Genomic DNA, 13,539 nt, shown 5'->3' on the forward strand with positions numbered 1-13,539 from the left:
GTATATCAGCCTTTATCACCCCCAGAGGTTCCTTAAGCACACACTCAGAGCACTTTGCAGAGAGAATTCCCTTTTTTGCTTCCTGCTGGAGTATTTATTCCTTCTCCTTGAGGATTCAGTATTTCCAGGTTTGCCTGGCTACTGGAAGCCTTGGGGCACCAGCACATGGGTGGGGTGGAACAAGTTGAGCTTTAAGGTCCCTTCCAACCCAAAACATTCCATGGTTCCCTGATTCTGTTTCCCTGACTGCTGGTGAAGCTGATGTTTTCAGCAGTTCAGAGTGACTTGGGATTTTTGTAGCTGTAAATGAGAGCAGCTTTTGGCACAGAATTTGTTTACTCTCTAAAGCTCTGCTCTCGTCGTATCAAACATCTTGGATGCCAACCCTTCCCTTCTTTGAGAACCTCTGCTGCACTGAGGCTCCTTTCCAGAGGCATGGAGCAATTGCTCCCCAGCTGAGAGTCAGTGGGAACAGCAGGCACCTGCAGCTCCAAAATCCAGGCTCTTCCCTTTTGTTCTGTGGCTGCTTTTACCCCTTTAGCTCTGCTGCAGCAGTGCTGCTCTCACAGCCTGGAGGGTGAGCCTGGAACCAGCCCCTGACTCAATTCCATCCCATTTCAGGGATTTAGGAAGGAATTGTTCCCTGTGAGGCTGGGCAGGCCCTGGCACAGGATGCCCAGAGCAGCTGTGGCTGCCCCTAGACTCCTGGCAGTGCCCAAGGCCAGGCCCCAGGACACTGCAAGGGAAAGAAAAGGTGATTCTGCCTTTTGCTAAGGTTTGATTGTCCCTCAGGGGCTGCAGGGAGCAGAGGGATCTGTTCTAATATTTTTATTATTACCATTATTGGTTTTTGTTACCACGTTCTCCAAAGCTCCACCAGCCACGTGCAGCCACACCTTGGAGCACTGACTTATTTATTACTCCTTGAGTTTTCTTTTTTGTCTCCTTGTCTGCAGGGATTTCCATAAATATTTAAATGCTAATGTGAAAAAAAGAAGTGTTTTTCATTTTAACTTACCCATTTTCTTTTCTGGCTGGTCCTCTGGGCAAACCCATCTGCAGTAATTCAGGCTGGAGGAGCAGGGGGGTCCCTGCTTGTGTCCTGTCAGTCACCCCTGAGTTCCTGCCAGGGAGGACTGAACCTCCAGACTCTCGGCTGCCTGCTTTGCAGAAACCTTCCAGGTTTGCCAGGTTTATCCACTGCTTTCCATTGGAGCAGGACATGCAGCCTGGGGAGTGTTCATCTGCTCCTGTCCTTCACTTCTGAGGGCTTGGAGAGGCTCCTGGGCATGCTGAGCTGAAGAAATGAGATAAAAATGAGGAGCAGCACCTCTGCCAGGGCAGGCAGGATCTGAGGCCCTGCCAGGCTTTGCCAAGGCTGAGTTTCCATTTGGTGCTGTCCTCTGCTGGCTGGATGCCCAGGACTTGGCTGGCACAGGCTGTGGGAGGGTGTCAGTGCCAGCCCAGGCCAGGGCTGGAGCAGGGACCATCTGCAGCAAGCCCCGAGGCCCCAGAGCAGCAGGACAGCCGTGGCTCTTTGTACTTGGTAGGCAAACCTGCTGCCCAGTGGGATTGTTGGGAAGCCTGGCTTGCAGGGGATGGGAGAGGGATGGGTTGGAGAAGGGATGCAGTGGATGGAGCTTTCCCTGCCCCAGGGGGATCCTGAGTGCAGACACAGTGCAGTGGGGCAGTGACACCAGAGGGTGATCCCTAAACACTGCCCTGCCTTCTTCCCTGGGCTCAAGGAAGGAGAAAAATCCTCTTGGGAGCAGGGAAAGGTCTGTGTGGTGAAGGAAATAGGAGGTGCAGACAAGCCAGGAGGGTCATGGGCACCAGCCTGACTTCTCACCCTGCTGAGAGGTGCAGTAAATGTGAGGAGCCTTTGGAAACTCCTGGGTGAGGGGAAGGAGTCTCTGATCGATCAGCCAAGACAAGGGGTAGCTGCACTCAAGGCAGGTCCCCAAGTCCCTCTGTCCCCTGGCTGGAAGCAGGGTGGGCAGAGCTCAGCTCAGGCCTGAACCAGGCTTGTCTTACCTGCTCCTTTCCCCTGCAGGTACCTGAGCTGCTGCCAGCACTGCTGGCACTGCTCCATGTCCCACGCAGCCACACAGCGTGGGGAGGAGAGCCTTATTAGCACAGCTCTTTGTGAGATGCCCTTGAGTGATTTATTTTTTTTTCCAGGTGTAAATGCCAGGGGAGGCTGTTCCAGTGCTTCCCATTCTTTCATCTCAGCAGGGTTTTGCCCTTTCTCCCAGCGTGGCTCTGACAGCAGGCTCAGAGCTGCTGCCTGTGGAATACAAAGTTCCCTGGTAGAGAGCATGACAGGAATTCATTCCAGCCTGGGCCTTTCTTTTTTTTATTTCTGATTTTCTTTTTTCCTCATGCTGGCTTCTCCAGTCTCTGGAGAAGTTTTGAGAGTGGGGAGTCCATTGTTTAACCCCTTTCTCCTGGGAGCAGGCAGTGTGAAGATGACCCAATGCCTTGCCTGGATCAGTCATGGAATCATGGAATATCCTCAGCTGGAAGGGATTAAGAGATCAAAGATTAAGATCATCAAAGTAGAAATCCTGGCCCTGCACAGACACCCCAACAATCCCAGCCTGTGCCTGAGAGCATTGTCCAAACCCTCCTGGAGCTCTGGCAGCTTTGGGACACCTTCCACTGTCCCAGGCTGCTCCCAGCCCTGTCCAGCCTGGCCTTGGACATTTCCAGGGATCCAGGGGCAGCCACAGCTGCTCTGGGTACCCTGTGCCAGGGCCTGCCCACCCTCACAGGGAAGGATTTCTCCCTGATACTCCATCTAAGCCTACCCCCTTTCAGTTTAAAGCCATTCCCTGTGTCCTGTCCCTCCATCCCTTGTCCCCAGTCCCTCTCTAGCTCTCCTGGAGCCCCTTTAGGTGCTGGAAGGGGCTCTGGGCTCTCCCTGGAGTCTTCTCCTCTCCAGGTGAGCACCCCCAGCTCTGCCAGCCTGGCTCCAGCCCTGGAGCAGCTCCCTGGCTCCTCTGGCCTGGCTGCAGCATCTCCTCACCCTCACCCTGGAGTGCAGCTGGGACCTGCCTGGAGAGCAGCAGCTCCATGCTGAGCTCACCTGCCCGTTCCCACCACAGGGACAGCTCTGGGGCTGCAGCTGCTGAGCCTCTCTCCTCCCTGGCCCTGGGCCCTGCTGCAGGATCTTGGCAGCAGACTGGAGTTGTGCTGCCAGCCAGGGCTGCCCGTGCCAGGGAAGCAGCTGGATCCAGAGGCAGTGCCAGCCCTTCCCCGGTGCCCTGGCTCTGCTGGGCAGGGCAGGGACACCAGGAAAGGCTTTGTCCTGCACCCAGGGAGTGACTGGGGGCTGCTGGGGAGAGGGTTTCCTCATGAATAATTGCTGTGGAATTAATATACATGTGGTTTTTTGAGGAAGTTTCAGACTCTCCCCCTCAGGAGCCTTTCATGCTTTATAAATGATCATGGGCTGTCCAAAGCCCCCCTGCTCTGCAGAGGGAGCTCAGAGCAGCCCCAGTGCCTTTGGGCAGGATCTCCTGTGAGCCCAAGGGAGGCATTTGCTGGTCCAGGTGACCTGGTGAGGGTGGATGGACTCGAGTGTCCCCTAGGAGTCACTCCAGGGTTGTGACAGGCTCCAGAGGGAGCAGTGAGTTGGACTCTGGAGCCTGGCAGGTCTGAGGAGGGTGGGAAAGGTGGGGAAAAGCAGGAGCTGATGATTTCAGCTGGGTTGGGATGAACAGGAGCTGCTGAGCCCTGGGCTGCTGGGAATGCAGCCTGCTTCCAGGGAACGTGAGTGCTGAAGGGCTGGGGTGGATGGGGATGACTGGGGAGAGGAGACCCAGTCTTTCCCAAGTCTAATTAATGTTAATTAGCTACAATTAGTGCTCGTGACCTCTGCTGGCAGCCAAGATGGCTGACAGCAGGGACAGGCATTCCTCACTTCCACGCAATAAATCAAGCTCAAGGTGCTCAGTTATTCAGCCTATCATTTAGCATTTCATTAAAGAGATCTGTGCACATACATCAGCACTGCTGAGGCAGCCTCAACCCCTGCAGGAGCAGGGATGGCTCCCATCAATCCCAGCAGTGCCAGGGAGGCTCTGGATCACTGAGCTGCATCTCTTGGGTGTTGGGAACTCACCCAAGGGCCAGGATTCCAGCAGAGAGTGACCCACACTGAGGGTGCTGTTGGTCCTGCAGGGAGATGTGGCTTGGAGAGAGCTCTCCCTTGGAGGATGAGGGGGAATTCCTGAGCTGGGAACAGGCTGGAAGGTCCCTGTTGGAGGCAGGATGGTGCTTCAGCTGGGCCCTGCTTTGCCACGGCGTCTGCTCCCAGCTCTTCTCCTAGGGTGCAAGCAACAGGACAAGAGTGAACAGCCTTCCCTGAAATTAGGGATTTCCTCATGGGAAGGGCTGTCCCAGGGCAGCAGTGGAGTCTCCATCCCTGCAGGGATTTAAAACCATGAGGATGTGGCACCTGGGGACATGGGTCAGTGCTGGGGGATGGGTGGAATTTCCTTTTCCAAGGGCCTTTTTTAAGCTAAATAATTCCATGATTCTCCTCATGCCAGCAGCATTCCCATGGCACGCTTGGCCAGGACTCTGCCTCTTGCTGCTGCAGGGTTTGTGGCTGGGCTGGCCATGCAGCCTCAGGTGTCCTGTGCCCTCCCTGTGCCAGGGCTCCATGGGTAAATGCCCCAGCCAGGCTGGCACACTGTATCAATCTTGTTTAATAGACTGGAAAGCGTCTTGCACGGCGCAGGTCGGGGAGCGGGGTGATGGATTGCACCTTCCCGGAGCCCAGCGCCGCTGATATAGAATGAAATATTTATGATTTATTCCAGCTAATAAACTGGAGTGAAGTGTGTGATGGATGGGAGCAGATGGGGGATCTGTGCATGCAGTTTTCCTGGTGTGGGGGGAGGGAAAGGTGGATGTCTGTGACGGAGAGGCAGCGCTCGGCCACCCATCCCACAGAGGGGATGGATTATCTAATTCCTATAAAAAGCCTTTAGCACTTGCCTTATAATCATTTATCCACCCCACATGGCTTTTCTCCAGCACAGGAGCCTCTGGGAATTGGAACAAACCATTTCTTTTTGCACTGGGCTTGGGAGCTTGTGCCCAGAGGGATGGGAAGAGAGGCAGAGTGACCACAGGAATGTCACTGCTGTGCTACACTCAGCAGCTTCCCAGCCCCACTGTGTCTGTGCTACCTGCAAAAAAATCCTTGCCATGGGTTTAGGAGAGTGGTGAGACACTGAACTGTCCCAGAGAGAGCAGGGAAGCTTGAAAGCACCTGAGAAATGTGACAGGCACACAGAGCTTGTGGCTGCAGGGGGATTCCAAAGCCTGTGAGGGAGCATTTCCATGGTCTGGTGCTGGAGCTGATCTGCAGGCAGGAAAACTCTACTGAAAGGAGGAGGATGGAGGAGAACCTTCCTGCCAGCTGCCTCTGAGTGGTCAGGGGGAACATCACAAGACTTGGCTGGGCCCCTGTGTGTCCCCATCCAGCTGTGGGTGCTGGGGTTGGAGACTTGCCCCTGCAAAATCCTCGCCTGGCAAAGGGGGTTTGAGCTCCCAGATTTTGGCTCTGTTCTCCCAGAGGTGTGGATCAGCATCAGGGCTCAGGCTCTTCATCACCTGCTTGGGCTGTTGGACCAATCCTACCTGGAAAATAAATCATAATCCTAATCAGTGAGGTGTGTCTGCCAGAGGCTGAGCTCTGCCTCAGCCTGATGGACCAGCAGCATCAGCAATGATTCCAGGGAAGTGGGAGGCTGGCAGGAGTTAATGCCAGGGTAGAGCAAAGATCCAGAACCTCCTGCCCACTGCTCCTGGTGTGTGAGGCCACTCCTCATCCCACAGGGGCTCCTCCTCATCCCCAGCTGTTCCCTTTCTGCCTGAGTAGCCTCTGGATCAGTGTGCTTGAGATGCTCTGCTGAAAGGCACCAGAGAAGGGCAAAGACTGATTATTCCCACTGCCTTCCTGCAGGCTTCCCAGGCTTTTCCAGCTGGGAGCTTGCTGGTGTCATCCCCCCCATGCTCACTGAGTTCCAGAGGAATGCAGGAGGGTGAGTGCTCTGCTCTGGCTCTTCCCTCTGGAAGTGAGGGATCCTCATGGCAGGAGAGCAGCTGACAACTCCTCCTGGAGTTTGGAAAAAAATATCCAAAACCATAAAGGCTCCCAAAGGAGCAAGGTGCACTGTGTGGTCTGAAGGAGCTCTGCTGGCTGCCCATGGGTGGCACGTGGTGACTGTCCCCAGAGGAGCTCTCCTGTGTCCCTGCAGGTCGGTGTCACCTGGAGGAGTGGCTGTGAGACATTCCTGCCCTCTATCCCCACTCTGAGGAGCACTGGGCTGGGCTCTGCATGGAGCATTTGAAAGCCAAGGGTTTGCAAAAATCAGCAGTGATTCATTAACAGCAAAAAGGTCTAATTAATATTTGAAAGTGCTCCAACCACATCCTGCTGCTGGCAGGGAGGAGCCCCCCAGCATCCCCGGCGCCGCTCCGGCCCCTGGAGCTCCTGGCTGGAGCATTAACTGCCTCAGAGCAGGAGGCTGAAATAATCTGCAAAATCGTTTGCCTTGCAGAGGGGACATTTGCTGTTTCTTGGTATTTTCTGCTGTGCAGCACTTGGTCTGCTAGAGCTGTGACAGGCATGGGGGGACATGGCAGCTGCAAAGAGCCACATCCCTGGGAATGATGCTGGTGGAGCAGGCTCTGCTGGTGGCACTGGGCTGTGGGGCTTTGGTTTCCAGCCTGGCAGTGCTCATCCTCAGGTGGGAGCAACACCCAGGGCACAGCCAAGTCAGAAACGTCCCTGCTCTCAGATCAACTGTGGCAGCACAAAAGGATTTCACTGATCTTCCCTTTCCAAGGGCATTCTCTTCTTTGCACCACACTCAAAGGGCAGCACCAGCTCTGCCCTGACAGACATTTTCACTCTCCCAGAGCTGGTAACACACCCGAAAACGCCTGGGAAGCACCTGCCAGGTCCCCTCCGGAGCTCTGAGCAGGAAGGAGGAGGTGCACGAGTCCCGTGGGGTGGGGAGGCAGCTCCCAGGGTTGGCGTGTGACAGTTTTGTGACAGTTTGTAAATCACAGTGGCACCGCCTGCTCCGGGCCGGCTCCGCCTGCCAGTCCCGGCTCGCACGTCGCAGCCGCGCTGTCACTGCCACCAAGCTGGTGACACCTGTTACCAAACAGCCTCCCGAGTGACATCTGTCCCCCAGAGCAGGGGTGGTGGGCCTGGGGTGGGCTCCTGCTGGGGGCAGCTCCGGGGTGCTGGCCTTTCCTCATCACCCATGTGCAGGGTTGAGATCTTGGACTCACAGAGCCCCAGTGCGAGGCCAACACTGTCCCTGTTTGTCCAGCACATCCTAGAACATTCCTGACCCTCTGTCTAGACCAGGCTGAAGTCACCTGATTTACCTAAAAAGTCCTTTTTTAGGATACTTCAGCTGTCTCAGAGCTCCCCGAAGCCACTCAGCATTTCATATCTCGAGCCAAAGCGTTCCCTAGGTCAATAGTTGGTTGTACCTTTGATGTGGGAATTGTGCTGTGTTTTCCAGGAACAAACTGCCCTGTGGGTGAGGGTGTTGACACAGGTGAGGGCTTGATCCTGCAGCTCAGCTCGAGGAGCAAAGGGGCTCTTGTTCTCCACACCTGGGAAGCAGCTCCGGCAGCCTCTCGGTCCCCACGAGGTCTCAGCACTCAGTGAAGGAGGTGCTCAAACTACAGCAGAGTCCCAAGGGCCCTTTTGTGTTTGCAGCGAGGATTTTGCCACTTGAGGAACCTCATGGCAGAAATCTCCAGTCTGAGTTGGGAAATGTTGGTCTCCATTGCCCGTGTCTCCTTCTGCATCTCTCTGGGTGGTGAGGGCTGGGAGCAGAGAAGCTGTGGCTGTTCCATGATCCCTGGAGGTGCCCAAGGCCAGGCTGGACAGGGCTTGGAGCACCCTGGGGTAGTGGAAGGCATCCCTGCCCACAGCAGGGGTGGAACTAGGTGAGTTTACAGTCCTTCCAATCCAAACCTTTCCCTAATTCTATGTTTTTAACTGGATAAATATATCTATAGCTGCCTGTAACTCCAGCAAAGGGCAGCCCCCGCCGGCGCAGAGCCTGCTCAGTATGCAGCTCAGCAGAGCCTTTAACATTTCACAGAACAGATGCCCACTGAGCATCTTGAAACAAATCCAAAGGTAGCACTGATGGCTGCTGTCAGGGAGCAGCAATCCCACGGCCCCACGTGCCACGAGGTGCTGCTGCCACGGCTTTGTGTGATGACAGGAGCTGGGTGCAGTGCCCCAGGCAGGCAGAGGAGGAGAGGGGGTGTCAGAGACCCTCATCTCATCAGCCAAAATTCCCTTCCTGGTGCAGCTGGCCCAGGGCAGGGAATGCTGGTTGTGGTTCTGAGCTGCATCCCGCTGGATGGAGCAGCTGGGATGGATGGGACACAGCACCAGCAGCTGCCCACAAGGGCTGGTGGGCTCATGGGGCAGGGACTCACCTGTGACCCCCGGGAGGACAGGCACTGGTGGGCTCATGGGGCAGGGACTCACCTGTGACCCCCAGGAGGACAGGCACTGGTGGGCTCATGGGGCAGGGACTCACCTGTGACCCCTGGGAGGACAGGCTTGGGGCAGCACCACTTTGGAAGTGACACTCAGCACTGCTGGGGACAGTTACTGAGCAAATTCAGCATCCTTTTAACTGGGCTGGAATTCCCCAGTGGCTTGGGAGGCAGGGAGTGCTGGATGTGGCAGTGCTCAGGCTGCCTGATGTGCTGGGCTGGAAGCAGATGGTGCAGGGCAGAGGGTAACGGGGCTGTCCTCAGTGGATGGCATCCCCCAGAGCACTCCAGGCTGTCAGCGTGGGAAGTGACAGCCAGGGCTTGGTGCTGGAGAGGAGATGGAAAGGAAGAGACAGGGAATTACAGAGCTGGTCCCAGGAGCTCACGGTAGTCACAATAATAATGTGACAAATCCCGTGCCTGTGCTGTGCTGCCAGTGGAATGGAGGGATCTGTGTGGGGAGCACAGCAATGGGAGGGGAGCAGGGATCACTCACCCCATCAGGGCAGAGGGAAAGCACATGGGGCTGGTTTCCTGTGCTGACATCCCAAAGAATGACATGGGAACTCTGTGCCACTGAAGCAGGGCTGAATTCCCTCTCCTCTCCCCATCTTCTCTGTGTGAATAAGCAGCTCCTGCTCCTGGCTCTCCTAGTGCCACCATTTAATTAATGTCCCCTGTCCCACCACGTGTCAGTCACACACCAGAGGATCAGGGTGCAGAAGGCAGTTTATCACAGCAGCCACGACTTCCTCCCCACTCCAAGCAGCCAGACACCCAGAGAGCCCCAGTTTCAAAGTTTCCCCAACTCCAGAATATTCCAGGCAGCCTTCAGCATCCACAGAGTGCCAAGGGGCAGGCAAATACAGGAGCAATTAATCATTCCCTGGCTGAGCTGAGCTGCTCAGGATTTTGGCAGGTGCCAGCTGAGCAGGGACACAGCTCTTCTGGGGAGCAGCCTGGATTTTCAGGACTGATTCTGATGTTTCCTTGCCCTGACAGTTTAAATCTCTGGGCCTTTGCTACGCCACAGTGCCAGAGGTGAGCTGGAAATAGGGTGTGAAAACTGCATCATGCTGGCACATCCTGTGGTACCTGGGCTGACCTGGATCACACCTGTGGGAAGGACAGGTTGGACCAAACATCTTGCTCAGGACAGGCTCATTTTTCCAATGTCATTCCCCACCTTTTTTTGTTGTTTGTTGTTTTTTTGTGGAATCAGAGTGGTTTAGTTTGGAAGAACCTTAAAGCTCGTCTCATTCCACCTTCGCATATCCCAGGTGGCTCCAAGCCCTGTCCAGGCTGGCCTTGGACACTTCCAGGATGGGGCAGCCACAGTTTCTCTGGGCGCCCTGTGCCTCCCCACCCTCACAGGATATTCCTCCCCAGTGTCCACCCAACCCTGCCCTGTAGCAGTGGGTACCTGTTCCCCCTTGCAGCACCTGCAGAGTGCCACAGCCACGTGCCAGGAAAGGCAGAGGGGGGTCAAGGCAGCAGCCTCTGATGGAGCTGTCTGTTTTGCAGGAGACACAGCAGCATACAAGGATGGAGTGTACTGGATCAAGGGCCGCACCTCCGTGGACATCATCAAGAACGGGGGGTTCAAAGTCAGCGCGCTGGAGGTGGAGCGGCAGCTCCTGGCACACCCCCACATCACAGGTCTGTGCTCCCCTCCTGCTCCCTGCCCAGAGGGGACACTGCTCTGGGGGCAGCCCTGCCCTGCAGGTGCCTGGAGCTCCCTCCCACAGGGGATGGTTAAACCCCACAGTTCTGCTGCTCCAGGGCCAGAGCCGAGTCAGCAGCAGCTCCTGTCCGATTTTGGGAATGAGGCTGCAGTTAAATCTGCCCTGCCCTTGTGCATGACCCTGTGCAAGGGGTCAGAAGGGGTGCCCCCAGCTCCACACCACTCTGTACATCATCTTCCTCCCCCTTGTCTCCAGATTCTCAAACCATGGAGCTTCCTGCCTTTCCCATAGTGAAAGCTCTGTTCTTGTGTCAGCACAGAAGTCCACAGTGTTTTCCAGTGCTGACATCCCGTGGCATTTTCCTCCTCCTCACACCTGAGTCCCTGCTGTGCCCAGCTGGGCCCCAGGAGCTGCTCAGGTCCCTGAGGGGTCCCTGCTGTCCCTGCAGACGTGGCAGTGATCGGGCCCCCGGACGTGGTGTGGGGACAGCGGGTCAGCGCCGTGGTGAAGCTGCGCCAGGGCCAGATGCTCTCCGTGAGGGAACTGAAGGACTGGGCCAGGTACAACCCCAGGGGAGGGGACACAGGGAGCAGGCTCAAAGCCAGTAGTGTCCTCAGCAGGGACATGGATAGGATCACAGAGTCATGGAATGGTTTAGGTGGGAAGGGACCTCAAAGTGTTCCTGCCATGAGCAGGAACACTTTCACTAGCCCAGGTGCTCCAAGCCCTGTCCAACCTGCCCTTGGACACTGCCAGGGGATCCAAGGGCAGCCACAGCTCCTCTGGACACTGGTGCCAGGGCCTCTTCACTCTTCCAGGAAAGAATTATTTCCCAATATCCCATCCATCCCTGCCCTTTGGCAGTTTGAAGCCATTCTCCCTTGTCCAAGCACTCCAAGCCCTATTAAAAAGTTCTCATTTAAAAATATCCTCTTTTCCTACCTGAACAAGCCCGCTCTCTCAGCTTTTCCTCATTAGAGAGATGCTCACTCTGCCTCAGGTGGCTGCTCATCCCTAAATCCCGTGCTGGGGACATCAGTGACCCAGGCAGTAGATCCCTCCATCCCCCACCTGCAGCCTTGGGGACCCCTCAGGCTGTTCTGGGGGTCCCCGGTGCCGAGCAGGGGGCTTTGCCCAGCCCCCCCTCCCAGAGTGTTCCCTGCAGTCTCTTCCCGTCGCTGTCCCCAGCTCTGTGACAGGGACGGGGCTCTCGCGCCCTTGAACGCGGATCCCCGCAGGGTCCGGCTGCGCTCCCTGCCCAGCCCGGCCCCGCCCGCCTCTCCCTGTCTGTCCCCTTTAGTTTTTATGTCACTTAGGCTCGCTGGGCCCCTGTTCTCGCACTCCCTGGCAGGAGACACATGTCCCTCTTCAGAGTGATTCATTTTGCGGCTTTCGCCTTCCCCGGTGCTTCCCGGCGACAGGCGCCATCCCGAGTCAGCGGCTCCATATGGCCGGGCGCTGGTGGCGGCGGGGGGAGGAGGCCGGCCGGGGCTCCGAGGGCTCGGCAGCCTTGGCACCTCGCCTTAGAGCCGGTGCCAGGCGCTGCCGGAGCCGGGCAGGGCCGCGGGCTGGTGACACACGGGCAGCAGAAGGCAGGAGAGCCGCCCCTGCGCTCAGGGGGGCACGGGATGGGGCTGGGGCTGCCATCACTGACCGGTACCCAAACCCCGGGGAGGAACTCACCTGCGGGCCCCTCGGGGCTGGCACCAGGAGCACGTGGGGCCCTGCACCGGGGACAGTCACTGAGCCAGCCGAGGGGTCCCCAGGAATGAGCTGCTCCCTGCAGAGACCAGCTGGAAGCAAACATCCCACCAGGTCTGTGAGGGGCTGAGCTTAAATGGGCTCCTGAGGTGTGGGTGGGGGTCCCAGGTGGGGCTGGTTGGGCTGTGGGTGCTCCTGGGAAGGCTCAGCTGGTCCTGCCCAGCTGTGACAGCCCAGTTTGGTGTTCCAGGGACACCATGGCTCCCTACACCATCCCGACAGAGCTGATCGTGGTGGAGGAGATCCCGCGCAACCAGATGGGCAAAGTCAACAAGAAGGAGCTGCTGAAACGCTTCTACCCAGCCTAGTGCCCACCTGGGGGGCTTGGCCCTGATCCACGGCATTCTGCCCCTGAGGAGGAGCCAAGGGATCATCCCTGGCAGATCTGGGCTCGCTGCAGCCTAGTCCTTGATTCATGTCCAGTAAAAGTAGCATTTGTCCCTCCTGGCTGAGCCGAGCCAGAGCTGCAGAGTTAGGGTTTCCTTGTGGGGAGCCCCTTGCAGGAATCACAGAATCACAGAATGGTTTGGGTTGGAAGGGACCTTAAATTCTGTCCAGTCCCACTCCCTGCCATGGGCAGGGACACCTCCCACTACCCCCTGGTGCTCCAAGCCCTGTCCAATCTTCCACGGTTGGGGCAGCCACAGCTGCTCTGGGCACCCTGCACCAGGACCTCCCCACCCTCACAGGCAATGACTTCCCAGCAGAAATAAATAAATATAAAATCAGACATAAATTCTGGCTGTATGATCCAGTGCATCCACCACCACCAAGTGACCCCAGTGCACTACTGATGAATCCCACCTTTCAACGTGGAAGTTTGTCCTGTTTGACTCTACACATGAGCTGCCAGCCCCAGGGGGTTGGTGGTGCCAGTGGGGCACAGCAGCCCCCATCCAGTGGGTCCATCTCCTCTGGTCCTGTCCAGTGCTGAGGGGGTGACAGGCAGCTCCAGCTTTTCCTGGTAGCTGATGGGGCTCTGGAAACACCAGGGAGGGCAGGAGGAAAAAGGAGCATGAGTAATTACACGGGTCACTAGAGCCCCAGAAATCTGGGATGTGTAAAGAGCATGGAAAGGACATGGAGGGGACCATGGCAGGCACATGGTGCTGGGCAGGGATGAGAGTGGGGCTGGGAAAAAGTGGAAGGGGGTGTGGATGGGGACAGGATTTCTCCAGCCCACTGCACAGAGGTCTGGCCACTGCTCTGCTCTGTCCATCCCAACACCTGCCCACAGTGGCATCTCCTGGATTTCCGTACTTCAGGCTCAAAAGGACTTGAGATGGGGACACGAGGGACACCCAGAGCTCCTGAGGCACCTCTCAGTGTCCCACATGGCAGGCACAGGGACACACACGTGTGCAGCCCAGCAGCAGCGGCAGGGCCCGAGCCCATCCTTTGTTAAAACATCAACGATGCAGTAAATTTTTTAACTTACCAAATAGATCAATATCAAATTATCATGTCTCGCATTCATAACTCTTAAGCAAGCAACAATGGAGAGAGACAAGGTCACTGGAGAATAAATAGCAGC

The 13,539-nt window shown here is 56.7% G+C and overlaps 1 protein-coding gene across 4 annotated transcripts in view; it reads left to right on the forward strand.

Moving 5' to 3' along the window:
- Window positions 1–13,120, forward strand: part of ACSF3 (acyl-CoA synthetase family member 3) — a 51,793-nt gene extending 38,673 nt beyond the window's left edge. For 2 of the 4 annotated variants that reach the window (XM_050978967.1, XM_009090784.4), the window contains exons 8-10: window positions 10,084–10,218; window positions 10,693–10,804; window positions 12,196–13,119. In XM_050978967.1, the coding sequence (XP_050834924.1) occupies window positions 10,084–10,218; window positions 10,693–10,804; window positions 12,196–12,313 (365 nt within the window). In that variant the 3' untranslated portion in view covers window positions 12,314–13,119. Of the gene's footprint in view, window positions 1–10,083; window positions 10,219–10,692; window positions 10,805–12,195 lie in introns of all 4 variants that reach the window. The other 2 variants (XM_018914711.3, XM_050978968.1) reach the window with 1 other exon arrangement.
- Window positions 13,121–13,539: the final 419 nt, after the last annotated feature.

Source organism: Serinus canaria, chromosome 11, assembly GCF_022539315.1.
Source record: "Serinus canaria isolate serCan28SL12 chromosome 11, serCan2020, whole genome shotgun sequence".
NCBI lineage: Eukaryota > Metazoa > Chordata > Aves > Passeriformes > Fringillidae > Serinus > Serinus canaria.